Raw genomic sequence first — 13,120 nt, 5'->3', positions numbered from 1 at the left:
ATCTACGATGACCTAAGAAGCCCTGACGCCGAAGAGCTGCTCTAGCTCGAGATAAAGTACTGTGACTGACTCTACTCCAGCCCTGCCGGCCTGTCTGCTGCCTTTCGCCTCTACCACAAAAAGACTACTTGTCCAGCAGGCCCAGTGACCTCCAAAACCCGGGGAGGACTGCCTGCCGTTAATAAAGACACTAAATCTCCCGTGGACAGCAGACCTGTCCAGAAGAAACCATCTACAAAGAATTTAAAATTACTGCCTTGAGGAACTGCAAGCTCACCTCTGGATCTACCTCTGCACCAAACGCCCACGGCCCAAGTCCAAGTTGCCCACTGGTTCTGTGAAGGTTCACTAGCGCTTATGTGCATACATCCACTAGCTGAGCCCTGCCAGACTCCACCTTTACACCGGCAGCCTTAACTTGAAGACTCCCCCTGACATCGACCTGCCTGGTAAGTTGTTTTTTGATGCCTAAGGACACCTTTGCGCCCAAAGCTCCTGCGCCTTGACGCCCCTGACCAACGATGTCCCTACATCCTCTAGCATCTCTACTTATCTCAGCAGCTGTGGGTTTTCTTTGTCTGGCCTGAGCCTGCAGCCTTTCTTCAACCTTTATCTCCCCCATTGAATTGGGCGCTGCCCCTGTGCTGGCACTCTGCACATGGCCGCCCCCATGCATTTCAGGGTGTCAGTTTGGTGCTGCCTTGTGGCCTCCCCTTGTACTTCACTTAATTCCCCTGAACTCCATGGACTGCAAGCCCATCTTCATCTGACTGTCTCCCAGTCCCCTTTCTCACCATAGCATATCACGATGTAGGGCTACATCACCTCAGCTTGATATGTGTGGGGGTGGGTTGCCATCTTTAATCTGGGGAGGGCTTGAGGTCCTTTGCTTTATCCAAGAAAATATGAATAACATTTGCAAACTCCCCAGGTGTACTGCAGTAGCACAGTGGCTCTCACTACCGTGTGGATTTTTTGCAGTCAGCTGCTCATCTTGACCCGTTTTTCTCTGGCCCTGAAGGCAGAGCCACGTCAAACTGTATCCTGGTCAGTGCTCTGCACCCTTTACCCCTCCTTTCTCCAACCCAGGTAGACTTCTTAGAATGTTTAACTTCTACTCCATTTAACTAATCTTCAAAATATTTAAAGGGATGAAGGTCTAAAAAAATGTATTTAACCAGGTTCGGACATATTGGTATATGTGGGAACAGAGCTATGCAAAATCAGTTTTCCTAAGGGGTGTTTGCTCTGTTCTGTATCTGATACACAGTTTCTCCTCTGTAGTTGATATCTCACTTTCTTTACAGTGAAAAGTGGGGACCCCTTGCAGTAACAGAATGCTAAAAGTAACCTATTCATTGTATGAGAACTGCATTTTTTTTGTTTTTACGTTCAGACTCTATCCCGTATTATTACTGAATAGTTGGTATATTTTTTTCCCTAGGGAACGCCTGCTTTGTTCATAATTCAGCTGCTTTTCCATAATGGTGTCTTGGAACAGTGTGCAGTGGAAGAAAGGTAAGCTTTCTATTCTGTGCATTTTGTAAGCCTGTCGCACTAGCATGTTCTATGTGAGAAATGTTTAAAAACAATGCATCTCCCTGCACAGCTTTTGGATTGTTGTCCCTACTGTAAACAGAATACCAGTTTTGTATTGGAGGACTACTGATAATGGAAAATTAAACTTTAGCAGGCGCCTGTGTTGCTATCGCAACACCCACAATGAAATGCAAATGAAGGTGTTTTGAGGGCATGATCAGCTTTGGACCGGGTGCCCCCCAGATGATGGATGTACTGTACCACCGATACGTTTTCCATCTTGAGCACACATGACTATGTTGTACACATCGAGTAAAACTTGTTGAACGGACTGACTGGAGTCTTTGGTCCAGCAGTGGACTGTAAAGGACCTGGCCAACATCTCCATACAATTGATATGTAATCTCGGTTCTTGAGGAGACTAGAAACTGTCTGTGGAAAATTTTGTATATCTTGTGCCCCAACCTGACCTGCTGGCATCTGACTGATGACCAGGGCAAACCTGATGCTCGCTCTTCTACTCCAGGTGTCCATGTTGGCTAACTGTTGTAAAACGAGGCAGCATCTGTGAGGCCTGCACAAATAACATGACTACATTTGTCCTTCACTGGGAACCAAACACCCAATTGTAGCGCCTGACTCTGAGGGTAGCGTTGCAGAGCAGTCTGAGGCTTACTCAAGGGAGGTGGTGTGGGCTAGTAATCACTATTTGCAGGTGCGCAAAAATAACACTAATTGATTGTCCAGTCTGTACTTTGCTTTATAAAAGTAAGAGTACATTTATTAAACACACACTACTCAATACTATGCACCAATTTACAAATATACATAAGTTGTTGGAATTACTTTGTGACATTGCCCTTCACTCCATTATGCACTTCTCAACCCTCCTCCAGCTGTAGAACGAAAGTTCCAGCCCAAGAGAAATTGACATACTTGATGAGCCCTTGAGGGGTTGTTCTTTTTAAGTCTCCATGTGACTTGGGGGGTGACGTCTCTTCGTGCTGGGGGAAGACTGCGCTTCTCCAGCAGCTCCCCCCATCACCTCCCCCCATCACCTTCTCACCATTGAGGGTGACCCCTCTCCTCTGGGGGCCACCAAAACGCCAAAAACGATCGATTCCCCCATGCCTTGCAAGGCATTGTGGGGCGCTTCAGGTGCCTGCTGATGAATATTATAGCAGCGGCTCTCCTGCTGGGACGGGGAGAGCCGCGATCTGTGCTTCCGGCCACTTTGGCTGCCCGTTGGGGTCCGGTCCCACCCGGACCCTCAGGTGAGTAAGCTGGCTCGGGAAGCCCACCAGCGGCCGCTTATGCAGAGTTTTCGGGTCCTGGGTGGCCCCTGGCACCGCTTCTCCTTTTCCGCGGGGGCCCGGACCCACCCAGGCCCTCCGTAACTTTGGCACTTTCTGGTGGTGGGGGCAGCCCGGAGCGCCCACCCCCAGCTGCTCCGGCCCGCATTCCTGTGTGCGGGAGCCTGTGCTGCTCTTCGGGTCTGCAGGACCGGCGAGTCTTCGGGTAGAGTGCGGCGCCCCCCCCTGCCTCCCTTCAGCTTCGGGGCCCGGAGATGGGGCCCCGGGCCCCTGCCTCCTCTTCACGGGGAGCGCGCCGGCACTCCCAGTCTTCGCTGCTCACTGGGGGCCAGGGTGGGCTCCTGGCACCACCCGCCTTCCTGATCTTCGGCTTCGGGGCCTGGTATCCCGGGTCCCGCCCCCTGCCAACCTTCACGGGGAGCGCAACGGCCCTCCCGATCTAAATTTTTCGGCGGGGGCCAGGGTGGGCTCCTGGCACCCTGCGGGGGCACCTTTTGGGGAGCGTGATGGCGCTCCCAGGCTTGCATCTCCGTGGGGTCAGCTCCCGGGACCTGGCCCACCCTGGGGGCAGCTCTGAGACTGGGGGCGGAGCCCCACGCACTTCGTCGTCGGTCTTCTTAGGGGGTCAAAGGTCGCCTACCTTCCGGGGGCCATATCTCAGCCCCTGGGGGGGTCCGATCTGCCCCATTTTTGTGTCTTATTGCTCCTGGTGGCGTCCCCCAGCCACTGGGAGCACTCCTTCTCCCTCCGGGTCTCCAAGAGGGTGCATTCTGCAGGGAGTGGTCTTCACTGGCTCCCTGCGCCAGCCTGGCTGTCTTCCTGGGCCTCTCTCTCCTCCCAGCGCAGAGGCCCCTGCTACTGTGCACCAGTCGTGGGCTCTTCTGGTGCTGTTAGGGCCCTGGGGGGCAGTCAAGGGGTACGTCCTTCCAACTGCCCATTGCCAGGCTCCAGCACTCTCCGCCTCAGCAGACCACACCCCAGAGAGCTTCTCTTCCTGTCCAAGGTAGGGGGCTGGCAGGAAGTCTGTTGGTCCTATCAAACAGCGACACACTTCCTTGCCCCCTCTTTGTCCAGCCTCTGGGTTTGTTCAAAATGGCGTCGTCCAGTGTCTCTGGCCACATGGCCTCTGAAACCCAACTCCTTCTCCCCCTCACTGCCTTCCCTCCTTGGTGCAGCCTGGTACCTGGCACCCAGTGGCAGCTGCTAATGGATGAGCCTGTAGCCCCACCCATCTTCTCTTCGTGTAGAGGAGGCCTTAGCTTGTGGAAGAAAGATTATCAATCCATCCAGCTGAGGTCAGCCCTCAGTCTGGGTCTGGTCATGGCTGGCTCAGAGAAATATGATAGTTCTGTATGACCCAATAGCAGTACAAATATGACTTTGGACTCTGCAGAATACTTCTTTTCACATCTACTACAGTGGACTTTAGTGCATGTCTGGAATCTGTAGGCCTTATGGAAGTTGCCCTAGCCCAGGGGTTCCACCTCCCCATAAGGGAATAATGAAGTGAAAAACACAGTAAAACACTGACTTTCCCTGGCATGTTTCTTTCCAGTATATAAAGCCTATTCCATGTCAGCCCCCTATTCTGCATCAGTCCTACCACACCAGTCTATCTGCACCTGCTGCTTGGCTGCGCACACTAGGAATCTACCCTTCACAGCCCCTACATGTGTGCACACGCAGGTACACATGTCTGCATGTAACGAGCCTGGTGTCCCTTACTCCAGCTGCTGCGCATTGGCCTGGTCAAGCCAGGGGGACACCAGTAAAATTCCCATGCTGTCTTACATCCTGAGTTCACTGTGGGTGAGTCCCAACTTATGAGGCTCCCCCACAGTAAAAGCTCAACAATTAGGTGCTCAAAAAGCAAAATATCCGGGCGGCCCATAGTGTCAGAACCACCTTCTAACACTAACCACCAACGGATCTCTTCCAGTGCTTCCCTGGAAAGCGTCACTATGCAGGAATAGGAGAGGCCCTTGCGTAAGTGAGCATCTTTTAGCTGTTGCCGGACTCTAGTGGAGGGATCCTGAGAAGGTGGCCTGGATAGATTATGAGTAAGGCCCACCAGGTGAGCTATCTGCCTGATCAATACCCGCTGCCTGGCTAAGGCACATCGCAACTCGTACTTGATATTTATCACCTTGCGAGACGGAAGACTCGGGGTGGTCTCGTCGAGTGTCACAAAACCCAGAAAACCTGCCTTCTGTGAGTTAACCAGAAGGGACTTGGTTTTGTTTGACAAAACAAGGCTTTATTAAAGGTTGACTGCCATTTTGAGTTGGCCAGACAGCTTGTGCTGATATTTGGCCATCATAACAATATCATCTAGGTAGACACTCAGACTAATCCCTTGTGCCCTCCGATACTCTACAACTGGCTTTAGAACGTTTGGGAAGCACCACGGAGCAAAGGAGAGGCCGAAAGGCTGGTGAGCTCATAGGTCTGTTCACAAATACTGAAAAAATCTCTGGTGAGGAGGGAAAACTGGGATGGAGAGATGAGCGTCTTTGCGGTCTAGACGCACCATCCAGTCCAGGGTTCCTAGTACATCCCGCAAAAGATGGATCCCCTCCATTTTGAAGGGCCGATACACGAGCCAGTTGTGCTTGTGTAAGTTGATAACGTTGGCTTTGTCGAGCAAAAAGATATTGCTGATGAATCCTTGGGAGTGTTCAGTCAAGATATCGATAGCCCCTTCGGACCAGGAGAGAAGCCACCTCCTTGTCCACCAAAGCAACCTCGTGGGCCGAAAACTGTGTGGGCCACAGGCGTATGTCCTGTCTGCGAGAACTGTAAAATTCGATTCGAAATCCTCTAGTGGTTTGCAGGACCCAGGCATCCCCTGTGATGGCAGTCCAGGCTGGGAAAAAATTCACCAGCCGGCCCCTACTTTAGAAGGGAGAACACTCACTAGAATTGGTGGAAGCTCCTGCTCCTCTGGCTCTTCTGCCATAACGCCCTCTGGTCTGATAAAAATCTGGCCGGGCCTGGTCTTGATACTTGCCTTGACTAGAGCTTTGCCCTCTGAAATGCTATTGAGCATTAGAGTGGCTGGTCGAGCGGCCCCTTCCTCGACTGGACCCATTGAAAACATGGGAGAGGTCGTTTAATCGACGACTGGGCCTTGTCCAGGGAAGTGAATGTGTTGACAAATTTCCCCAACATTTTGATAAAGGGCTCCCTAAAAATACCTTCTTGTGCTATGGCTTCTGAATTGGTTAAATCCCCAAGCTTGGGGTCCACCTTTATCAACAGAGCGGCAATGCTCCAGAGTCCACGCACAGTTAACGTTGGCGATTAAAAATGATGGCCCCTTGGACCCATCCAGAAAGCACCTCCAGGGAAATCAAGGAGCCTGAAGCCTTGACCTCTTCGGCAATGTCTAGAATCTTAGTGAAGGGGCAGAAGGCATCCAGGAGTTTGTCCTGGCATGCCCACCAAGGCCTATCTAGTTCCTTCTTGGGATCTTTCATAAACGTCTGAAGGAAGGTGGGAGTTTGTGGGTCTGTCTGATGTATGGGCCACCTTGCTCTCTAGGGAGGACCAAGGGCACTCTTCCCTGAGTCGGAATTGCAAGATTCCTTCTCCATGGGCTTCCGAATACAACCCACCACGTAATTAGCAACCTTGTCGGTCGCGGCCCACTCTGAAGAACTAGGGTGAATGATCTAGTCTGGATCCAGGAGAAGTGTAGCTCACTGGTTAGAGGAGGCATACCCTGAAGCAGAGATCAGACCCGGGACCTGGGTTCGATTCCCGACGCGGCAGGGTCCAGAGCCCAATTGTCCACGGACTCGATAATTCTCGCTTCGGTGCCCACTCTAAGCACGAGTTCACACTATGCAGCTCTGGGCAACAAGCCTGCTTAATCTCCACAACGGCCCCCCGCGGCGGGATGCCTGGCTTTCACCTTGGGGATGCCCAGTACGGGTTATCTTACAGGGAAAAACCAGGACGGGTTCCCAATGCAAGCGCCAAGATGCCCGTAGGGTGATAGCTGCGCTCTATAAGTAAATCAATCAATCCAGCATATCCGAGCTGGTCTCAAGGCTATCTGAGGCATGAGATGGTGGCTGGGTTGAGGGTTAACATGTCCTGGAAGGACCTGCCTCATCGTCCGTGCCCCTATGGCTGTCAGCGGGACAGGCAGGTAGGTGACCCAGTGTTCTGAGTGGTCGGTAAACAAGCACGCTGGTCCTGTGAGGTGGGTGCACAGCTAGCCAGGAAAGCCTGCTTAAGCCTATTAAAAGGTCCATTAAAACAATTTGGTATAAAATCGGTATAAAATATCAGATTAGTCTTATAATGACTAAAGTACAGCGTATATTTTGGTTCCCTGAGAATTGTAAAAGGCAAGCCAATTCATTGTGTGTCGTAGGTTTGCATATCCTTCTATCTAAGTCACGATGCATATAACCAATATCTGAACACGGCCAAAATTAACCTTGCACTAGTATCTTTCCTGAGCATTCCAATCGTGGCCCTCCTTTGTTTTGCTGACAAAATGCAGCAGATCGGGATTAACCAGGTTCTCCTGTGAGAATATCTGGGACACAAATTAAAAATGCTAACATGGCATGATGGACCAATAGAAGTATTGTGATCATTCCATCTACAGTGAGTGAAACCCAATAATTGGCGAAATACCATATTTAAATTGCAAATATAAGGATTTTGTTTAAGGGCGTTTAGTTCGATTAATGAACTTCTCGCAGTACAAGTTATCTTTGAAGTGAAAAACCTTAGTTAGATACCCGCAGTACCATGGTACAACCAAATCCCACAAATGTAAAGCCAATCCCTCTTAAAGGACACCAAAGTACTTTTCTGTATTCAAAGAGGATTGGACTAGGGTTCGCTCACAACAAATCTGTGTAACCATGTCTTAACATATTTGAGCCAAGATATGTTCTCTTTAGTGTTGAGTGCGTCACTTAAAGCAGTGATTGTCTCATGGCGACTGGTGAATTGTTATGCCAGACTCTGATCCAAGATGCTAGGGTTCTAAATGCTGCGATGTGGGCTATATTTTTAAGTCCAAAAAGTCAGTGGCGCATTTCAAGGTAATCACAATCAATCGCCTAAATCTCCTCGCCTCTATATTCTGAGAGCCACAGATCTTTGCTCCATATTGCGCAGCACCTACTCCTTTTGACTTGAACAGCCAGCCTGTGCTTATTTTAACCCCTTCGACGCTCATGACGGAACGGTTCCGTCATGAGCGTCGGTTGAGCTGTGCTCATGACGGAACCGTTCCGTCATGACCACGCCCGCGCAGGTAACGGTCAGCACAGCGGGGGAATCCGCCCCGCATGGAAGGGGTTAAACCTTTTGACTAAAGCAGAGCTAACATACTTTATTGTAAGCTTGCTCTTGGAAATATGTGAGGTTCATGATCGTATGTTTGTAAGCATTACCGCCATAGTCTCGATAATTTTACTTTTTCTAGGAAGTCATCCCCCATTTTCACCTTGCCTCTAAACAAGTTGTGTAGTTTAACTCCATAAATTTGGTCTTACTGATAACTTCTAAACTGAGTTCCTCACAAGCTGCCAAGAAATCTGTTCAATAGATTTTGTAGCACCTGGTCTGGTCTGGTCCGGTCCACACCAGTCAGCCAGCACACTAGTAGTCTAAAGCTTTTCAGGGGGCACCTCTAAGGTGCTCTCCGGCTGCATGTATTAATAAAATCACTGACATCCGTGTGGGTTTATTAATACGAGATGTTTGATACCAAACCTATCTAGTTTCAGTGAAGCCATCATGTTGCTGGGGAACTCCTAAATAACAGTTTTCAGCACATATACTCAAAAGGGCATCCCTGTTACTTGTAATATCGGAGAATCGACTTGTACATCACAGGGGCTTATCTGCTCATGCAGATAGGTCCACATATGTAGTATATTGCACCGTGCCTTAGGGATGCAAGGCCTGCTGTAGGGCTGGCTTACCTGTACTGTGTGCAGTGTCTGCAGGCATGGTACACAGGATGTGTGCCATGTCGTCTTCACTTTTCACTGCACCATGACATGCAGCCTGCAATGGCAGTTTGCATTTTGGTGCTGAGTGTTCTCCTAGGATGACACTATGTGCTGCAGCCCTTAGGGACCTTCATTAGCCTCCTTGCCCTAGGTATCAGAGGTGCCATTTACTAGGGACTTACAGGTGGTGTTAAAGGTATTATCATTGGGGAAACACTTGCACAGATTTAGGGATATGGATCTGGTACCGAGAATATGGATAACAGAAACCCAGTGCACTTCTGTCAAAATTGCACAGAAACCAGGCAAAAAGTGGGGGGTGACAATGTCAACAAGCATTCGGGAAGCCAGTAGGTCACTGCAATCCAAGAGCATTTGTGTATGGCTCTGGGCTGTTTTAATTGATGCACACAAATGCATTAACATTTCCAACGCCTATAGCTCTCTGATTGTCGAGACAGTTTGGCTTTGCCAATTCTTTTTATCAGTTTAAGTCTGAGTAAGCGTGTTTACTTCATTGACACAATGCACAACACATACAAACGAAGATTTACAAGTGGAAATTGGGCGATGTTGAAAGAAATCGGTGGAGTGCATTTTCCCAATTGTCCTACATTTAATCTGAAGCCATTTCAAACGGGAGACAGGTAAAATAAAGTAATTTTGGCTTTAACATTTGGGGGTTTGCAGGTATGCTCAAGTCAGTTATTAGGTGTAAGTCGGGACCACAGCTAAAGTCCCTTTACCACATTTGTGGTAAATATAAAAATAGAGGAGTATTGAGAGTAAGTACAGAGATGAAGGAAACAACCAAGAGGCTGCTGGATTACTTGGCGAGATGCGTAACAGGGCAAAGAATCCTCTACAACCAGTAGGAGTGTAGGGGATCCTATATCCTTCACCCCCTTGATCCTAGTATCATTGTATGAGTTTCCAGTTCTGCTAATTACTATGGTCTCCCGATTAACCCAGAAGTCCGGAAGGCAGCGGTGTTTCTGTACAACATTGCAGGATTTAGCCGTGATAAAGTACCATTTCATAATTTACTCATACTAATCTGGTTGTGTAGCTCAGAGTTACAGGAAATTCACAAGCCTGCCCCCCGAAGTGTGCCTCCTCTGGTGCTCACGTCATGTGACTGCTCCATGGCAGCCTATCGTCATGTGACCGCTCCATGGCAGCCTAAATGGAAGCCACTTTCCCAACTTTTCACGTCTGCTGCAGCAGTCTTGTAGAGCCAGGTCGGGACATTGTGGGTTTGAGAGTAAGGTATTTGTGATATATTTGTTTTAACTTATTTTGTTGGCGACCATGACAGGCTTGTTGGTTTCAAGACAAACGTTGGGCAGTTTACAGCGTGGTAGAAGGGGATAGTGATTAAATAGTTACATTAATGCAAAGGACATAAATACACTGCGTAGCTAACAAATACACAGTCAGCTCCACACTAGAGCTGAGACCTAAAAAGGGGCACTTACCTACAAACTTATATGTATGCTGATGCTGGGTGCTACTGGTGTGCTGGCCACCAAGACAAGTGCCTACAGCAGGTGAAAAGCCAGCACCTTATTCGACTTACTCTAAATGTTTCTATATATTAGCAAAGGGTTCACAATACATGAGTTGTGCCAATACGTTGATGCCTTCTTCAAACGTCAAAACTTTACTTTCCCATATTGAAAATATTTTCTGCAGTTGTTGATTTCAGAAAAACCCACTAAACTTTTAGCCAAACAGTAGCCTGACTTCTAGTTCTTGGCTTCAACCCTTCCTTAATGGATATATAATTCAGGTGGTGATGTCAACTTGATGTGTAGCTTTTGCTGCCATTCCTCATGGTTCTCATGTCTCCTATGGACACTCCTGTGATGGAACAAAATTCACATGCAACACCTTTTCCAAACCTTGCTGCCTTTGTGAACCCTACCTCTTCCGTGAATCAGCCAGTGGAATGAAAGCAAAGTTGCTAGTATTGAAGAGACTTTCCATCCTCCAATAGACTTTCAAAATAGTCTGAAGGACCAACTGCTGCTGAGCATCCTTCTTTAGCTGTGCAGCATCTTTATTGTCTTGAAAGCACATTGTGTGTTTTTTCTTGTGTGAACTTGGTAGCCTACATAGGTATTTTCCCCTGGTTACTTTCCCCTTCAATGCAGGGGCTGGGTTGCGGGCAGTAAATACAGTGAAAGGCTTATGAATTAAAGATTACTACTCTGTGTATTTTAAACTCATTTTACATTGTCTGTTGGTTTAATGTTATGACTAGCCTATTAAAATATACATATAAAGACAAATAGTTTCTTTTCTAGGCATTGTTTTTGTGTTTGATTAGACACAAGAGGTATTTCTTTGTGGGGAGGTGGTTTTGTACTCCCTGCATGGAGGCTGAAATATTTTATTTTTATTCTGATGTCTTTGATTTAGACTTGCTATGGTAAGTACATATTTATGTAATAGGGCAGCTTAGCCCGTGCTTAACTTTGCTGCAAGGAAATGCAGGCCCAACTGCGGGCCTTAACAGCTTAACATTAGAATGTAATCTAAGCAAAAGTTTCTAAAAAAAATTTGCAGAATCATAATAGCTATTGGAGACAAATGTCTTTCTCTTGTCAATCTATCTGATTCAGAGCGCAAAATCAAAATTTGGAGCCAGATGCTGAACTGCTTTCTTTCCTTAAACCTAAACCTACCTTAATCAAAACCTTCTTTGGTCAACAGACTCTATTAATTGGGTCTTTTAATTTACGTTGTTAGGTTCTTCATATGCTTGGAAACCCTTGTGAGCTGTGTTCTGTCTGGCCCGACGTCTCCTCTGGCATTTAGTGAATCAGTTGTTGGCGTCATCGGTACGCAAGCCAAGCTGTTGGAAAACAAGGAGCACGTCTGGAGAATGTGGAGCATTGTAGTTAATCCATTAACTGAGAAAATTAATCAGGTACAGATTTATTTTTCCCCCCTCATTACTGCACTTTTTGCTTTCTGGTTAATTTGACAGGTTTTTAATCCATTACTATGTGGGTTCAGGCAGACTTTTGAATTTGTTGCAATGTTACTCTTGTAGTGGTGCATACCACCTGTCTGGTATGTCTAAACTTTGTGAATGACAATAACTCATTTGCAGTGTTTTATTTAATGGTACTTCATGGTACTCAATTTATTGGCATCAAAAAGGTTGAGTCTAACTTGTAAGGGTTTGAACTTGGGACCCGATCGCTGGAGATATCGACAGTGACCGTAAAATCTCTTAGGCATCTTACTGATGATTGATTTCAACAGCCACTGAACATGTGTACAGTTTTGATTGTACCAACACAATACCTCTTTTCTTGTAGCTGGAGCAACAAGTATGAACTTAAGTGCACACTATATCATTGTTGTAAGTGGTTATCTCTCAGAACCTGGAAAGCTTAAGTATTTGTTTGACAACTAGTGAGAATCAACAAATACAAAGCCAGTCATAAATCATGAATGTGAGTGGTAACCTAAAGTGTGGATCTCAGTCACTTAATATAAAGAAGGCCCTACCCTGCCCACTTGTATTAGTTATCTTTTTTCTAGGACTCTGGACTCCGTCCTGAGTCGTAAGATGGCTGCTACCAATTTGTTGATGGCGGTGTCAGCCAGTCTGATTCTGCCCAGCATTCCGTGTGATCGGCGGATACTCCGTGGGGTGTAATATACAAAGTTTTTGAGGCTTAATTTCTCACAAAGTACCGTGCAGATTCTCACCAAATCACGTAAGGCACACTTTCTGGACCAAGATCCAGCATTCTGCCAAATGAGGTGTAATTAATTTTAGCAGTTTTTACTGCATCCAGGGGAAACATGAATGAGTGCAAATGCTCCCCCACCACCCCTTTTTCCCAGCCCCGCTAGACCGATCACCCCAAAAGTTTCCAGGAAAGAGATGAGGTGGATGAAACCTTTATTTGGAAAGTTTTATGAAGATTGTGAAATGGTGCTAATGTTATAAGCAAACCAAAAATTGCTCTGGAAACACAATGCTCACTATAACTACTTACTGGTGGTAACAGTGAAATAGTAAATCTGTGTAAAACACAAGTGGCATGGATTTATCCCACAAATATTTACTTTTAGGGAGAACTAAATTCAGGAATCTATAGATTTGTAACATTTTACTTTTATGTAATCTCAGATTAATCAAATCAGATTAATGCACCTTGTGAAATTTTATCCAGTTGAGAAGGGTCAAAGTGGATGGCAAATAACATGCCTTTCGTAACCAGTCCTAAAATCCTTCTTTCGTAAACAGATCACCTC

General features: G+C 47.2%; 1 protein-coding gene across 5 annotated transcripts in view; it reads left to right on the top strand.

The window, feature by feature from the left end:
• RIF1 (replication timing regulatory factor 1) overlaps positions 1-13,120 on the top strand; it is a 442,844-nt gene that overhangs the window by 112,742 nt on the left and 316,982 nt on the right. For all 5 annotated transcript variants that reach the window (XM_085645596.1, XM_085645592.1, XM_085645595.1 and 2 more), the window contains 2 exons: positions 1,445-1,518; positions 11,594-11,774. In XM_085645596.1, coding sequence (XP_085501722.1) covers positions 1,445-1,518; positions 11,594-11,774 — 255 coding nt within the window. The remainder of the gene's footprint in view (positions 1-1,444; positions 1,519-11,593; positions 11,775-13,120) is intronic.

This window comes from Triturus cristatus, chromosome 3_1 (genome assembly GCF_964204655.1).
Source record: "Triturus cristatus chromosome 3_1, aTriCri1.1, whole genome shotgun sequence".
NCBI classification, from domain to species: domain Eukaryota; kingdom Metazoa; phylum Chordata; class Amphibia; order Caudata; family Salamandridae; genus Triturus; species Triturus cristatus.
The sequence above is the reverse complement of the archived record's forward strand: the minus strand, read 5'-3'. Positions and strand labels throughout refer to the sequence as shown.